We start from the raw sequence: 18,255 nt of genomic DNA, 5'->3' as shown, positions 1-18,255 counted from the left end.
AAGGACAAATGAATGGATGGGTTACAAACAAAAACATTTCGCATAGCTTAACAATAAGACAAATATCATAATGCTAGTCGTTCGGTCGGTCAGTGCGCCGTGCAATAATTGTCGATATTACTGTTCCACATAAAAATAATATTGTTAAAGCTGAAAATAAAAAAAGCATCAAAACCTTGCTCACGAGATTGCCGCCATGTTGAAACCACTATTATTGTTCCGATAGTCGTTTCAATGACTGAAAAGACTATATATAGCGCAAACAGCTTCGAAAAACACACCAAGGGTCAAATACAGAAGGTAGAATTTTGACGAGGTTCCTCAATCTGGAGCCCTGATCACCGGTTGCTTGGGCACTATCAATTTCAATTTTATAAATGTTTAATAGTGTTTTGTATTACATATATATATTTTATTATAAAATTGCTAAAAAAAAAAAAACAAATAAATAAATGAGAGAATAAAAGAGACACATCTTAATACTAGCTGACGCCGCGCGGTTTTACCCGCGTGGTTCCCGTTTCCGTAGGAATACGGAGATAATATATAGCCTATAGCCTTCCTCGATAAATGGGCTATCTAACACTGAAAGAATTTTTGAAAACGGACCAGTAGTTCCTGATATTAGCGCGTTCAATCAAACAAACTCTTCAGCTTTATATATTAGTATAGATATAGAAGTAGAGATATAAATGCGAAAGGTCATTCATCACGAAATCTCAAAAACCACTTGACGTGCAAAGATGATATTTGGCAGGGAGGTAGTGTAGAGTTAGTAGAAGTCCGCTAAAAACGGACTTTGCGAGAGACTCAAATTAAAGAGGTCTAAAGGCGGACGAAGTCGCGGGCGTCCGCTAATATGATATAGCCGTAATACGAGTAGGTGACAAATATAGTGAATACAATGGCGTATTATATTGTATGATACCTATAGACTAGCTAATTTAGGTGGCAAGTGTATGAAACTGCAAAAGACAATAAATACGCCGGTCACGATTGTCACGTTTCAACGTTAACTTATTATATAACTGGCAGGTAGATACTTATTAACTCGCTCTTTTGTTGGCTGATATTTATCTTCACACTGCATTCGTTTGCTTCACGAATACGACCAATACCACAGACAAAATATTTTGAGAGAATGTATTATTTTGAGATAAAGGTGTTCGAAATTTGACCAAAAAATTTTTTTTACCGACTTCAAAGAGGACGAGGTTCTCAATTGATATGTTTTTTTTGACATTCAATAAGGCCGAAGAGAATATGTATAAATGAATACACTTTATGTACATGTAGGTATTCATTTATAAATCGTATGTGTGTGTGTTTTTTGTATGTCATTTAAGCACTAATGTGTAGTGTTTATTTTATTTTTTTAACAACATTTTACATAAAAATTAAAGCTTTACGCACTTCTTATCCAGTATATAGTCAATAATAGTCAATATTCATTTAATTCAATTAGGCTTAGTTTACAAGCACTTTCGAATCGTTAGGTAATTAGGTAATAATATTATAAGATAATGGTAATAACAATTTGTCGAAAACTTATCTGGTATACAATGAGTCGTTCAATAATATTTTTATTATTCAAGCTAACAATTTAAACCGCTCATCTACATAAATACCTACCGTTTATAAATTATTTATTACTGTATTATTATAATTGAAGTCCGTTAGATTTTCTATTAACACTTATACACATAAAAAGATATAATCAAGCATCATTAAGAGGTCTTTAGTTTCCTCATAGATTTCTACAAAATACGACTTTTTATAAGTTCAGTTAAGATTATTTGACATTGAAGAATTGGAACAGGGGAATTATTAGAATTACCGACGAGTGGGAAAATACGAAAATATATACTACAGTATTATGAATTGCAATACTGTGGTAATAGAGACGATTTATAGAGCCGCTATATTATGTGTTAAATTATTAACAACGATTAAAACATGGCAAGGTAAGCCTTACAAATTACCTATTTTAAGTGAATAAATTAACTAAAGAGGAGGATTTTGATATTCTATTACATGTAACGAATATAAAGAACTTTTTACTTGTAATTCGTCCACGTAGAGCGAAAAGTTACTAAGTCCTAAAATTGTCATATCGAGTTATAAATGTCATTAAAATCCCCATTTCTATCTCTAAATGATTTTGTAGCTGCTATAGTATTTGTTTTATGAGATGTGTAAAGTAACTATGTCTTTGGAAACTGTTGCGTAATGGGAGAAGTACGACGATGTGCAATGGTGATGTTTTTCTTTGCTCAAAAGTTTCATCGTTACTAAAGTAAAAAGTAAATTTTAAAGTAAAGATATTTAAGCATTTGTAAAGTTTAAATCTCACTTCGGTTTATAAAATACACTCGATTTTTAAAAAACCCTTACTAGACCCATGCCACGATCTAGAATATTAATATTATTTATAGATTTTCTAACTTAGTGAGGGTTTTACTTTAAGGTGTACATAGAGGCGCGTTCGTGTGTAACCTGAAGAAATGTCAGCAATGTCGACATATATAGCCGACCAATTTCGACAAACCTACATACCAGAGAATTTTCTTAATTCTCTGCGTGTGTGAAGTCTGCCAATCCGCATTGGGCCAACTTGGTGGACTGTTGGCCTAACTCCCCTCATTCTGAGAGACTCGAGCTCAGCAGTGAGCCGAATATGGGTTGATAATGATGATGATGAACCCCTCCCATAAAATAAAAATAAAAACAAAACCGCTCCCATTGTGAGAGGAGACTCATGCTCAACAGTGACCCGAATATGGGTTGTTAATGATGATCTTACCTGTGAATGGTGAGGTACAGCCTCATGAGTTCCGTGAACTGCGGGTCGTCGAAGCCGAGCATGTTGCAGTAGTTGGCGGACCAGTCCTTGCTGTCGTCGATGGCGCCGATGCCCTTGCCGTCGCGGTACGTGTTGCGGTAGATGGTGGCGGCGACCACCGGCAGCTTGGCGATCAGGTTCATGGTGTCCTCGTAAACGTACTGTAGCCAGACAATTGGGTATTTGACATTTTTTTTAATTTATTCGTAAGGTGCGACGTCGAAGCTCATTTGGAACGCGACGATCGGTGCGAGCGGTCTTACGCTCAGTCCAGAAAGGGCGAATTCGCCGCGATTCTCTCGCGCGTATTACGCGCGTCCGTTGCGTCCACAAGGCGCGTACTAACGTGCAAGCATTTGGGGAAGAATTTAGTACGAAACATTGAGTTGAACGTGCACTCGCTCTAGAGATCGCGCGTTAACTGGACGCAACAAGGCGTCCCTAGTATCGCGACTCGCGCGCAATACGCGCAAATGACGCGCGAGTCGAGAATCTGGCGTAGTTCACGCGATTTACGGGCGTATTTCGAATTCGCGCGATGCTTGTGAACGCGATGTATTGATGTCTAGTGATTTGACAACGCGCGATATGATTCGCGACGAATTCGCCCCTTCTGGACAAGGTCTTAACACGTGCACCACGGCGTCGGAGTTTTGAATTCACCTCAGTTCGATGTCGGGGCCTGTATACAGGGAAATACTTTTTTTGTATGGTTGTTAGACTATGTCTGCTTGATTGGATCTGGATAGCTGGTTCAGCTACGGATAATGAGGTCGGGTCCAAATACTGGGTCAGGCCAACAAAGAAAGTAAGAAAAATCTCGCGTTTCGTATAAGATTAACATAATGAAACTACGAATATATTGCTCAACATATTAGTTAGAGCAGCATCTAAGCTCTAAATACCACACATTTATAACAGAGAGAACAGGGGTAATGACATTTTTTTAAATTGTATATAAATTAGGAGTATGTTAATAGTACAGCAATTTTGTAAAAGTAACAGGGTATTTGCGGCAATGCTGCCGAAATGGCATGCTGCTACAAAATGGCACGAATTAATGACGTCGTATGTGCATAATGATCGTCAGATTTGTATGGGCGGTCAAACAAATTACTAATATCTTTGTTATTTGCGCGCTTTAGTTTATAGTTCATTTATTGAAAAATGTCACATTTCATGTAAGGAAGCCAAAATTTTCATCTAGTAACGATAAAAGATTTTTAATAGATTTTAAAATTTTATAATCTTATTTATATTGCAAATATCCAGACAATCTTCGCTTTTAATGGATAAATTAGTTAACGCTGACCTTATTTGTCCAAATGTATCATAAAAATCAATATATTGAAACCTAGTCATCATCCCCACTGCACAACAGTGGGCTAATACAAACTATGTAGTTATATTTTTCACTATCCCGCACCCATATCCCGTATAATACGCTTTCCCGTCTAAGACGCGTTTTTAGTTGGGTCCCAACGAAAACGTATTAAACGGGTTCTACTGTATGTGAATATGGTGGAAAGAAAATAGCGCCTAAAATGGAGCCGTGATAGCCCAGTGGATATGACCTCTGCCTCCGATTCTGGAGGGTGTGGCTTCGAATCCGGTCCGGGGCATGCAACCCAACTTTTCAGTTGTGTGCATTTTAAGAAATTAAATATCACGTGTCTCAATCGGTGAAGGAAAACATCGTGAGGAAACCTGTATACCAGAGAATTATCTTAATTATCTGCGTGTGTGAAGTCTGCCAATCGGCATTGGGCCAGCTTGGTGGACTATTGGCCTAATCCCTCTCATTCTGAGAGGAGACTCGAGCTCAGCAGTGAGCCGAATATGGGTTGATGACGACGAAAATAGCGACCAACCTCCCAGTATTTGGACTTGTGTACTCCTTCGCTGTAAGCCTGCGCGAACTTTGACTCGCTGTTCAGCGCTGTGACGGCGGCCGAGAACTGCGACATCGGGTGCAGTTTGCTCGGCATGTTGTTCAGCATAGTCACCACGTGTGCAGGGAGCTCAGCCCTATATTGTAAAAAAGAATATAATTAATTCATCATGAAACACGGCTAAAACTCACGTGACACGGCAGCGATCCAAAGATCGCAGTTTAGATCGTGCCGCGTTGCAGGACCAGCTCATGATTTAGGGCCCCGTATGGGTTCTAACTAGTAGGGCATATTCCGACGTATCACCAGAGTTTTAGCCGTGCTTTTTTATTCTTTACAAGTTAGCTAGATTAGAGCTAGTTATTTATTCTTTGCAAGTTAGCTAGATTGTACTCAAGGGTACAATCTCACCTGATGGTAAGTGATGATGCAATCTAAGATGGAAACGGGCTAACTTGTTGGGAGGATGAAATCCACTCCACACCCCTTTCGATTTCTACACAACATCGTACCGGGACGCTAAATCGCTTGTCGGTACGTTTTTGTCGGTATGGTGGTCTAACTAGCCACGGCAGAAGCCATCCACCAGCCAGACCTGGACCAATTAATAAAATTTCAATCATCCCAGCCGGGATTCGAACCCAGGAGCCCCGTCTTGTAAATCCAGCGCGCATACCACTGCACCACGGAGGCCGTCAAAATAATTAATTAATATGAATATCAATTACGATAGTTAAAATTCTAAAATATATTAAATTCAAACACAACATGGATTATAAATCATTGTATTTCACGTATCACTTAACCCACCTTATGTACTCGTAATATCGTCACATGACTACTAAAACGTTTTATGACGTGTGTCTTCATTGTCATTTATGTTTTCATTCTACTTCGCAGATATTATACGATAGTGAAACATTACTATAAGGAAATCACTTGAAACTCTATCTAGTAAGATTGTGATACCTAAAGATAGAAAGATGCAAAAAAAACTATCAAGAAAAATTATTAAAAGATAACATTTTTAATAACAATGAGGAGATCCCCAGAAAAAATAAAGTCACTGACATAGCTCCAATGGACTAACCAACGTCCATTGGTCACATAGTTGCCAATGGACGTTGGAGTCCCAAAGTGTTGGAATTGCGGATCTCATCGAAAAGCGCAGTGTTAGTCGACATCTAATTAGATGGAGCGGGGACATCGAGCGAGTTGCAGGTAGCCTCTGGATGTTGCCGGCTCTAAACCGTGGTATTTAGAGGTCCATGCAGGAGGCCTATGTCCAACAATGGAAGTCCATCGGTTGGTAATGATGATAATGATAAACCTTTATATATAGATTCAAAAAGTAATAGGAGAAAATAATTAAAATTATTTACCTCTGTGCCCATTCCTTGGACAGAGCTTTGACTTGCGCTTCGGTGGGAATATCACCGGTAACTAGAAGCCAGAAGAGACCTTCTGGTAGAGGTTCCTGACCTCCCTTCGCTTTAGGTAGTTGCTGTTGGCACTCGGGGATAGAGAGTCCACGGAATCGGATACCCTCTTCTGGATCTAACACTGATGTTTCCCATACCAATCCTTTGATACCACGCATGCCGCCGTACATCTAGAAAAGAAACTTAATATTGATTTGGAGGCTAGTGGACCTGTTTGTACATATAGAAAAGTAGCATATCGTCGGTCTAGATGTGATACCTCGTAACTAACAATTTTTGGTAATTCATTTTGATGCAGAAAGCTTTAAACAGCTTTTCCGGTGGTAGCCCGTAAATATCTTGTAGTACGTACATTAAAAAACGTTGTTGGTCGCATAAAACTACTTTTAGTGATACCTAAAAGATCTTTCTTGTCTCTCCTGTAAAGTTCGTCAATTTGCACTTACGAGCTATCACATCTAGAACGACGATATGGCGCATAGATGTAAAAAACCATAGACAATGCCAATACAGTTTCGTAAGGATTCCTTGAAAAAGGTATTTTCCAATTTGTGCAATTTGTCCGTATAGTGTCTACCTTATTAAAAAACTATGTGAACACCACTGGTCAAGAATGAGTCTTAATGATAGCATTGAAAAGATCCTAAACCATGTTAGTTCTATATTATTATTGTCGACGTAGTAAATACTTAATGCCAGTTTTTGTTACACTGCGGCAGACATGGTAATTTCGTCCAACCAAAAAGTTTTTGGGGACAACCAGCGAAGCATGATGCGTGACTAACAAAAAAATTAACTGCTGAAGCTACAAGTAAGAATATAATGACTTCGAATAGACGAATCACTTAAAAGTCTAATAAGTTTATTTTCAGTATCTAAGTAGAGCTCAGAGAATAACGTGATATCCGATTATTTAAATAAAGAATCAAGCATCAAATATAAAAACAAAAATGACATCATCTACCTCCAATTGGGTGATATAAAAACAAAGTAAACACAAACGATGTTTGCATGAGCTCTTTCAGGGAAACCTTCAATTCATGGTATCCTTATAAATAAATGTCTGACATTGTATTTAAACCAGAGGTTATATTTGCGATAAAGCGTTCCTACCTTCGTGAAGAAACATTTTCCTTGTGCATAACTATGTAATTGGGACGCTTTAAGGTCATTTGCAATTTATGAAACCGATTCGTTACACCTTTAAATTGTATTCCATAAAAATTCTAAACATGACTACAGCACAAAATTGAACACGGATTAAAATTCATGGCTGATCATTAAGAACATTACATCTGTATGTTTGTGAGGATCTGTATATTATTCTTAATTTCAGTTTCTAAGATGAATGCAAATTTAACGACTTTACAGTCACTAGGCAAATTACTCACCATGTCAACTGTGACTTCGCCGACTTTGGTGGCGCCATGTTTCTTACGGAACTCACGGATCTTTTCTTGCTCTTTGGGGATCTTCTCTTGCAGTATACTCTTCAGGTTGGTCTGCTCTGCGCTGAGGCCGCGCAGAAGAATAGATGCCGTCGGGCATGCTTTCTATAAACAGAAGATTGCATATGAAAATGTGTTATACTTTTAAAAAATCAAAGCGGAGATCTTTAGTCTTATATAATACGTGCCGCATTGAAACAGCGTTCGCTTAGGGTGACAATCGTGACTTTATAACGCTCACTGTATGTTAATTATAACCGGGTTCGACATCTTAACGTCCTTTCCGAGCTGCAAGGTTACGCCACTGACGTCCCAACGCCAGATTGCTTTTGAATTTCTTGAATTAAACGAAAATCAAATGTTTCATACAGCTTCTAGTGAGTAGGCATTTGGTCTAGTGAAACTGCCAGAAAGAGGAGAATCTTATGAATCTATTTATACATAAACTAAAATCGAACATGAATCGACCGTTTGCATTATCGACCGCTCGCAACATTTGGTTTCCGATGACGTCATTATTGATATGCAAAGCGTTATTCCAATGGTATCGCCGTAAATAATTTATTCGGTGAAAGCAGTGAACATAAAGTCAACTTTACTTTACAAACAAACGATCTGTGATCTAATTTGTTTTTTTTAATCTTCTTTAATGTGTCATTGTAAGAAAAAGTGGAGCAGTTTTAACTGTATCTTGAATTTACCCGCTGTAATATATAAGACTCACAGAATTTTTATCTCGACTGCAATAATGTTTTTGCCTTGTACTACTTTTGTATCAAAAATTTTCATTAACGAAGCGGCTGTGAATACTAATACAGTACGTGAGTACACAGTTGTCAGTTGGCAGTCTTGGAAGGAAAGGAAGTTTCATATGACTTGCAGGTTTTTCCAGTAATCGCAGACTTGATGACTCTGACGTCGAATCACGAATTTATACCTACTATGATTAAAAACCAATCTCTGCACTGAAATCTATAAATCATCATCAATTTTAATGAATTTTTGAAAAGATTGTCACTTAAGTAGTTAAAATTGTATTTTGTCGTAAAAATAAAATTTGATACTTTCAAGGTTTTTTTAAATACACAAATTGTAATAGACATTAGATTGTATTATAAAGAACTAGTATTTTGTTAAGTTGGAAATAATTAAGGTTATGAAAAAATATTTCGCATTTGCATTGCAATCGTACTCCATAGCTTGAATATACTCGTAAGTGGCACTTTTTTCATGATAACACAAAATTTCAACACCATTAGATTGTGAATCTTTCGCGTTTATAATTTAAGAAGTAGGATTACATTAAGCGTTGTTTTAATCTTAGCGTTCCGCGTCATAGTTAGTACCACGTTAGCGTTATGATACAGGCACAATTATTTTTAAGTTTTAAAAATATTACAATAAAAAAACTGCACAGAAACGGTTATTCCTATAAAGAAAGAACAATAATGCGATTAGGAAATAGAAATACATCTTTCTACCGTACTTGAAACTACAAATACGAGTACTTTGAAGAAATATAATGAAATTAATTGAGTTAGTTTTGCAATTTGTACATCATGCTTTCATTCATTGTGCATTTGATCGTCCTCTAAAGAAAAGGAGGAAATTAATACTTTATTTGTTTCAAATCAATGAAGTAGGTAAAATGTTGTTTCGAATTTGGTATATAAACTTGCGACATGAAAGATTATCAGATTAATATAATGAATTTAAAGGAGACCGACCAAAGCTTATCCAAGGCTTCTGTGGTGGGATCTTGCCAGGTTTGGCTGGGCGGGGAGATTGACTTAAAGAAATGTAAACTAGTTTTGAAGGACGCCCTTAGCCCTACATCCATCGATCACAAGTCCGAGACTTCGCTCAAGATTATTCTCTGCCACTCGAGGGATTATTGGTAACATTCTTTGTGGCAATTTTTAGTCCCGATTTCAAATCTTACACAACAATACTTATTTCTTTAACGAACAATAACTGTGGTTTGCCCTTCAAATGCGCTTCTGATGGCAACCCGTCTCCGACACTACCTTCTTTTTATAAATTACTTAGATAACTAATCTAATACCTATACTAATATTATAAGAGGTAAAATTTGAGGTATTGTGTGAATGTTATCTCTGGACCTACTAAACCGACTTTGAAAATTATTTTACTACTTAAAGCCACGTGTATTTGTGAGTTTCATCATATATTTTATCCCCATATTCTCGCGAGAACGGGAACTACGCGGGTGAACTCGCTGGACGTCAGCTAGTGTTTTATAAATGCTTAAGTGAGTTTGTTTCAAGAGTAAACTACTAAACTTATTATAAAAATTCGTTTACCGATGGAAAGCTACATTATCAGCAAGTAACACAGGCTTTATTTTATCTGTTTATTCAGGGATCAAGGGAACGGGAATAAGGCGGATGACACCATGGGTCAACCACTTGTATAGGTGTATAACCGGTTAATAAACCACCGAGACAAATTGAATCGATAGAGCCATTAATTGAAGCCAATTTAATTTGAGACGAAGACAAATGGAAACGCTATGACATCTATTGGACAGTTCAATCAAACAATCACTACGCGCACGACGGCCGATGGGTAATCAAAGCCGAGCAGAGGTCAACTGCGGGTCAGAGTTTAATATTATTGACATTGTTAGTGCACGTATCATGCCGCTGCTTTTATAATTTATAGTCCAGGAGCCGGGGAGCATTTTAACCCCACGCCGCAAAAAGAGAGGTGTTAATAAGTCTGTCTGTCTGTGGCACCATAGCTCTCGAACGGTTGAAGCGATTACAATTTAGTTTTTTTTTTATTAAAGGTGACTTGTGGGCGAGTTTTCTTAGACCTGTTTGATGAAAATCGGTTGAGCCGTTTAAAAGTTGTGGGGGGTGAAGGTGGGGAAGAATAACCAAATGTCTGCAAATATACTCGAGTGGGGTCTCAAATGAAAGCGCAGTGAAAGATAATATTGATGACTTGTTCGAGTGTAATTAATAATTTTATGACAATATATATATTTCGGAGGACTGAATAGGTATGGGTCAGCTATGATGGAATCTTGGAAATAATATTGCCAGTAAATAGCAAAATAATCACTTTAATGTAATCACAAAATTATTTAACAATAACAATTAATTAACAATAATAAATTGAATGGAAACGCGGTAAGTTTTATGCCATGAGGCCGTTCGTCCCATTTTTCTTATGACAGTTCTACTTTTTCATTCCATATTCCATATTCTTTTTCTTCTTCTTTTAAAAACGTCCAACGACATTCCAACTGGCCATGTTACACATGTACAGGCCTTCATGGCATAAACCTCACCCAAGTGCAGTACTTGACGTTTCCTACTGCCGCCATAAGATGGCACTATTATTATCTAATCTCCGACACGGCCATCCTGCGTAACACACGTCCCAGTGTGTTACTTTACTGTAACAAACTCACGAGGAAAGTATCAAACCGCTCGGTCATTCCTGACCTTCAACATAGTTAAAAGTTACTGATTTTTGTATCTAAATGTTTCCAATAGCTATTAAATTAGTCGCTACAAAAATTCGCATTAACTATTTGGTCAGATCAAAACAATACAGTTAAACAAAATTACCAACAAAGGAAACTCTGTTTTCAAAAATTTTTAGTACTAATCAAAATTCAAAATCAATCAACTAATAAAACTCAGAGCTGAACTGACTTTTCTCTTTTATCACAAGTTTGCTTCAGCATGTCAAACACATGAAAGTAAGTCAAAAACAAAACATTCGATTCAACACGTAATCCATGGCTACACAAAGCCTAGTAACCTCCAGTTACTCAACAACCCGCGAACCCCACCGGGAACGCTGAGCCTCCATAGACTCCCTGGTTTCCACTGAAACCCGACCTCCGCCAGTGTTGTCTGCGCACCGCGTACTCACTTCATAATCGCAGCTACTTTACTCTATAGCGATTCGTCAGTTAAGTTCCAAGCCCATATTGCAGACTCACAATTATGCACAGATAGCATTCAATGATTATCATGATTATTATTTTTCATTTCTCAATGACCAAATAACTAAACTGTTGTTTACAAATTTTTAGTCAAAGACAAAAGTTTACAAAGTAAAACAAACTGAATTGGTATAACAGAAATAGCGTAGACCGTTCTTGGTTTTCACGGCAATTATAGACAGATTTCGCATTACTAAGTAAATCGTCATCACCTCTTATGTTAGAATTAAACTTCACTTTACCTAGTGTCTTTAATAAACCACAAAACGAGAAAACAGATTCTCACTCAATTAAAATCTCTAGACTTCCAGAGTCATCCGCCACAGTCATGTACTACTCCCATTTAACGTGAATATGTCTACACTCAATAGTAACAAAACATGAACATTTTTCTACAGCTCCTCGAGACAACACTCTTCTCACCACGGCTCTCACAGCCGAACGAGCAATCGCAATTGCTCACGCACATCCATCACATGGATTGCGACTTCATCCATCACATAGATCACACGCATTTCACGGCCGATAGTCTACTCGAGTTGCTATTGATCATCTCACATCATGATCATCACTTACATCATTAACATCGCTTACTTCAAGTGGTACATGACCTATTGGCATCTTCCTCCAAAGCGCGAAAATTCTCACGGAAGTCTTTGAGAGTTCGGCTGGAACTACCTGTTATGCTTTTAAGCTCGTAACGATCATTAATTAAAACTTCTGTAATTACTAAGGACCCTAAATTTCCTATCTAATTTAGTTTTATTTTCCTTTCAAATCAAAACTAACTAAACGCAAACACTAAAATAGCTTTGTCATTACTCTCTACATTCTATGTCACTTGTTCACTATAGTCGAATAATAAATTAAACGATCTCCAATTAAGTTTCCTGTGATACCATTTTTTATTGAATCAAAAATAGTGATGTGACAAAGTGAACGAACATGACTAACTCAATATGTTCTGAACCAAATTAGTAAATAACAGTTACATCTGTTATTTATTGAGAAATTTGTCAGTCTATGGCTTATTAATAAACGTAAAACCTATTTTGAGTCACAGTGATGAAAATGAAATTATTAAGACCTTATTAAATCTGACAAATAACTGAGACAAATACAATTAAATCAATGCTTTCTTAGAATTTCATTTTAAATTTCATTACTCTAAAGGACAATGGGCAAAAGCAAAAGTATCGGTGAACTGAGTAAATCGAATTTATGTCACAAGGTTTTCATGATTATAATTCATTTTTTAAATTATAAACGTTACTTTCATTTAATAAAAACCGAAATAAAAATGAATAAAAATAAAATACTACTTTGTCTTTAATAAGACCGCCATTATTTTTCTTGTCATAGTAATTTTTACTTACATGACAATCATGTATGACGATTTAATACCGCTATTGTCCACGTTTATTCCTATCGTGAGAGAAATAAGACTACATAATAATATTAGAAGACTCCTTATGAACATTATGGATTAGTGTAGGGTACTTAATATAGTTTAAGTTTTAAATACATCATGGACATCAGTAAGTAAAGTCAACATATTAAGATGCGTAACTCGACACTCGCTGATTACCGCGAAATGCGATGAATTATCACTAGATGGTAAATTATATTTAAAGGTCTTTAAATCAAATATTCAATTAAGCTTTATTTCATTGTGACACAATAAAGTTGATACCGATACTGATCACTTCATAATCGAGGGCAATGTCCTTTTCAAAGCGGAGGTAGTGGTACTCTTAGAGACTAGAGCAAATAGGGAAGAATTGGTCAATTAAATATGTTACACAATTTTTCTTTCAACCGTCTGTCACAAAGCGTTATGATAAATTCATAATTCTGTTCAAAATTCCTCTTTGAGAGCGAAAGAACTGAGACACTATTATTTACCAATACAGAACAGGACATCACTATGACAATAAATATGGTATCATTATTATTTTACAAAGTGACATTAGCGTCAGAAAATTTGCAGGATTTATGATTTGTCTAATTAACGTTTAATTTTGCATTGCAAAATATGAAAAGCTGTAAGTCTTGCTACGCACTTATCAAAATCTCTAATCTCAAAGAAAATCAACAGTCAAGGTTTGATGTTAGTATGCAATACTCTAACTCACAATAATATGGTTATTTCAATCCAGTAACCAAAATTCACAAAACGTTGCATCCATCCAGCAACTCACACTCGTAAGATTACTTCAATCCGGTAACCAAAATTCACAAAACGTTGCCTCCATCCGGCAACTCATTGGGTGACCTCTATCCTCCTCTCTAACATGCAGGCTATCTGAGCGACTTGCATACTACGTCATACCACCCCCTCGTCATTGTTCAAAAGTCGATGTCTTTGTCATCAAAGTTGTCACAATCAGGCATTTTGCGTAAGCGATCGTGTACGTATTTCTAAATATGGTTAGAGTTGAAGGCTTATAAAAAATCGTAACGGAAATGTATTGTTTCGAATTGTAATACTTCTGCAATTTTGAAATGTCCTCTATACTTAGGATCGAGCTTAGTTCGGTTTCGTTCTTGCCGCTTAATTTGCCCGTAACGTTGACGATTCAGAAAATCATCTAAATCAAAATCAATCATCCAGTATACCGTGAACTAGGGTTTCTACTGCATGATTACATTTCAGGGATTTGCACTTCATAGATGCATACACCCATACCCTGTGCCTAAAACTTATACTGTGTAACAAACATATTCAATGCCTTACTAAAATAGAACTTAATAAAAAGTATAATCGATTATAACCAAATTGAAATTTCATATCACTGATAATAATGTACAGTATTTTAGTACCTTTACACTTTAACAACGACTAACGTTGATCTTAAGAGGCACTCTTATTTGTATGTGAATTGCGTTCAAAGAATAATTCATACCCTGAGGCAAAGTTCTGTTCACGCCACTGTATCAGATATTATAGTAATCTGAGATAAAACTTGAACCTACAAACAGCAAGTCTACGTTAGTCTAGAAATACAGTCTTTAACTACAATCAACTCCCCAATCAAACAAAATAAAAACTGCCCACCAAATTCAGTGACCTCATCACACCGCATACGTCCACTCGTTTTGTTCTGCTAGATTTGGCAGTAAGTTAAGTGCTACTCTTGAGTGTTGAGTTCTGAAGTCGGAACTGTCCTTTGATTGTCGCACGAACGGCTGTAACATTCAAAAGATTTGGGTACAACCAAATTTAACACAAACATGGAATTTCGTAGGTATGAGGGCTGAGGCATAACTATAAAGACAATCGTTTCAAGCGTATCAAGTCGATACGAAATACGGACGATACCTTCTCATCATCTAAGCTTAGAATGTTACGAGAGCGTCGATCCACGAAACGCGGACTTTCAATCGTCTACTTCCAATGTGCACAAAAATGTCGGCCCACTCAGTCGGATCAATTAATTACATAACCCCATTTATTCGTATTGTCAGTCAAACAACAAACCATTATGTAAAATTTACTCATTATGTTCGGGAGGCAATAAGGGTGCCAGAAATTCCAGTTATAATGCGATAATCCAATACAAACACCATATTGCTATATCATCATAATCATCATCCAACATCATCCTAAGATACTATCTCAATCTCAGCGCTGACTAAAAATTGTCACTTTCTCGGCCTCATCTACATTATTCATTAAAGAACTCGCTACATCTGCCCGCATGATACCAGCAAAGCCGATAAGCACTATCAAAAAGTAAGAAAACAAAATCACCGGATAATTTGATCAGCAGCTTGTCTTTACACATGTAAACCTCCACTGTGACCGTCACTACTTCGCTACCAGTCTGCGTCAGCTGATGCTACTAAACCAGGTAACCCGCACACGTAGTTCAAGTTGCTGCTTTGTTTCTTTTTTATCAGACTCTGGACGTCTGATTAAATTGGCAATCCAACACTTAGCTCCTATTATACTACAGTGGTTCACATGAAAGAAAAAGAACAAGTTATTAAAGCGAGAGAAAAACATTTTCTCAAATTCTACTCTCTACATATTAGGAAAAGCAATCTGTGAAAACCACGTTGCGGCTGAGCCTTTCATAGCCTTACTAAGCATAAGAATAAGTTTACTCCCCTGTACATCACGATCCAACAACCAAAATAAATCCGTTGTTCCGTTAGCCAAGCTCAAGTCCGTGTCTGCATCTTTCGCCTGACAGTTGGGTAGGACACTGGTCTTATCCTTAATAGGCGGCGGATTGTAAAGCGTTTTTACGAAGAGTCATTTGGTATTTTGCTGTGCCCCGACTATAGCCTGCCAACCAGCTTTACTGACAGATTCACGTGGGTCGCACGATCCGTTTCCACTTCTGATTTCGGAGGACTGAATAGGTATGGGTCAGCTATGATGGAATCTTGGAAATAATATTGCCAGTAAATAGCAAAATAATCACTTTAATGTAATCACAAAATTATTTAACAATAACAATTAATTAACAATAATAAATTGAATGGAAACGCGGTAAGTTTTATGCCATGAGGCCGTTCGTCCCATTTTTCTTATGACAGTTCTACTTTTTCATTCCATATTCCATATTCTTTTTCTTCTTCTTTTAAAAACGTCCAACGACATTCCAACTGGCCATGTTACACATGTACAGGCCTTCATGGCATAAACCTCACCCAAGTGCAGTACTTGACGTTTCCTACTGCCGCCATAAGATGGCACTATTATTATCTAATCTCCGACATATATATTTACATTAGTAACTCCATCTTGATGAGACGCTCAATTTTAAATGTACAAGAAATCTTGATTTTGATTTATTTCAGGGTTCCTAGGTAATAAAATTTCTGAGCGTGGATTGAGATAACGTACCACACAATTTGTAGGACAGTGCGGCTATTTAGTAACAAATTTTGGTGACCTCGTTATTGATACAAGTTGGGAGGAGTTCTTTAAAAATCTTGATCCTTGAGCTCCCCGGATCCTGGACTATTACTAGATTTGTTAACAATGTCAGGATGCTTTTTGATTTTTTTAACTTCCAACGTTATACGTTTGGTTTAACTGTCGATCGACAGATCATGTTGCGGTTTTTGTTTTAAAGCATTTATTTTATAAGCAAGTGTCACATTTAAGTCTCTGTATAATCATTATCAGCTTATTTAAATGACTACTACCAGGTCAGCCATACGTTCTTTGGGTGGGGATATGAAGCTCTGATCCACCAAGCTGCTTCAATACATTAATAAAAAAAACGACTTGGTAGGCAGGGTGATAATGTTAAATTTTGTAACGACCTATTCACTATTTTGGTCTTTATTATCAACCTATAGACAACACACAATCACATAACACAGAATCACAATTTCGTATATGTCTACTAGCATACGTCGAAGATAGTGAATTAGCCTACAGATGTCAATGACAATGACCGTGACAAACGGCTAATCGTGCTCTATAGGGCTGTGAAGTTTTGCTGTTTCATTAAATAATGAAAAGCTCAATATTGTCATAGCTTAATCTAGGATGCAAACCCAAAACAAGGATGTGGATGCATATATGGGTTAAAAATCGAAAGCTAAATTTGAACCATATTCCTGCTCATGTGAGTGGGTCGTAACCACCTCTGATCTTCCTCCTAAAGATGTTACGCCATTTTTCTCTATCTCCTGCTGTCTGGAGAGCATCGTAAATAGTTAGGCTTAAGTGTGGTGCGGATCTGGTTAGACCAACGCATCGGGCTGCACCCTGGTGGCCTTTTTCGTTCCACCTTGCCAGTAACAACTATTTTTCTCAGTCTCCTTCTTTCCTGGCAATGTGTCCAAAGTACTCTAAAATACGTTTGAGGCAGATGGTAGTCCTTTATAACCTTCAGCTTGGCAAGTATAGATGCATTGGTCTGTGTAATGTAGTTGATGGGATTCGGAGCTTCTTTCTCGAACACCACATCTCGAAAGCTTTTATTCGTTTGCGATATGCGGATTTTAGAGTCTACGTCTCAGCCCCATAGACAAAAATGGGGAAGACGAGTGTACGTTCGAGTTTGATCTTTGTATGTTTTATGTAGCTGAGACATGGCACTCTTGGCCATCCCAATCATATTTCGTATATCTAGTGTTCACAAGAGCCATTATTTGTGATGGTGGTAAACGTCCGAGGCAAACGAAATCTCCGACAAAATGTTGGTTCAACCATGGTTCAACAATATTCAAGACATATAAAATCTGACTGAACTTGAATTTGATAACATCGATATAATAAGTTAACACCGTCAGTGTTTAATAAATACATTTTAATGAAGTCAAACGAAAATTTTCCAAGTCACGGTTATAGGCTTTTGGCCTCATTTTGAATGTCGAATCGTCCGAGCGAATGAATAGATTAACAAATTAATTCCTAAAACGAGTTTATTAGTCATCTTAGTTCATTGAGGTCAATGTATAGGTACATGATTTGAAGGCCATATACGTAATTTTAAGTAAAATAAACGGTCTAGTACTATATGTATTACTTAACTCTTACAGTTCCAATTGTAAAATGGTCAAAATAATTAGACAAAAAGGACTAAAAAATCATGATGATGATGTTGAGGAATTTAAAAAACTTCTCGTAAACTCTCGTCTTGTGCTTACTGGTAATAATCACAAAGTTTCATCATAA

The 18,255-nt window shown here is 36.9% G+C and overlaps 1 protein-coding gene across 1 annotated transcript in view; it reads right to left on the bottom strand.

Moving 5' to 3' along the window:
• Positions 1-18,255, bottom strand: part of LOC112053528 (probable citrate synthase 2, mitochondrial) — a 47,181-nt gene that overhangs the window by 19,947 nt on the left and 8,979 nt on the right. Inside the window, exons 2-5 of the mRNA XM_024092972.2 lie at positions 7,568-7,729; positions 6,117-6,346; positions 4,714-4,870; positions 2,804-3,003 (exon numbers count right to left, since the gene is read on the bottom strand). Coding sequence (XP_023948740.1) covers positions 2,804-3,003; positions 4,714-4,870; positions 6,117-6,346; positions 7,568-7,729 — 749 coding nt within the window. The remainder of the gene's footprint in view (positions 1-2,803; positions 3,004-4,713; positions 4,871-6,116; positions 6,347-7,567; positions 7,730-18,255) is intronic.

The sequence above is a fragment of the Bicyclus anynana genome, chromosome Z (genome assembly GCF_947172395.1).
Source record: "Bicyclus anynana chromosome Z, ilBicAnyn1.1, whole genome shotgun sequence".
Lineage (NCBI taxonomy): Eukaryota > Metazoa > Arthropoda > Insecta > Lepidoptera > Nymphalidae > Bicyclus > Bicyclus anynana.
Note: the sequence above shows the minus strand (reverse complement) of the source record. Positions and strands in the feature narration are given on the sequence as shown.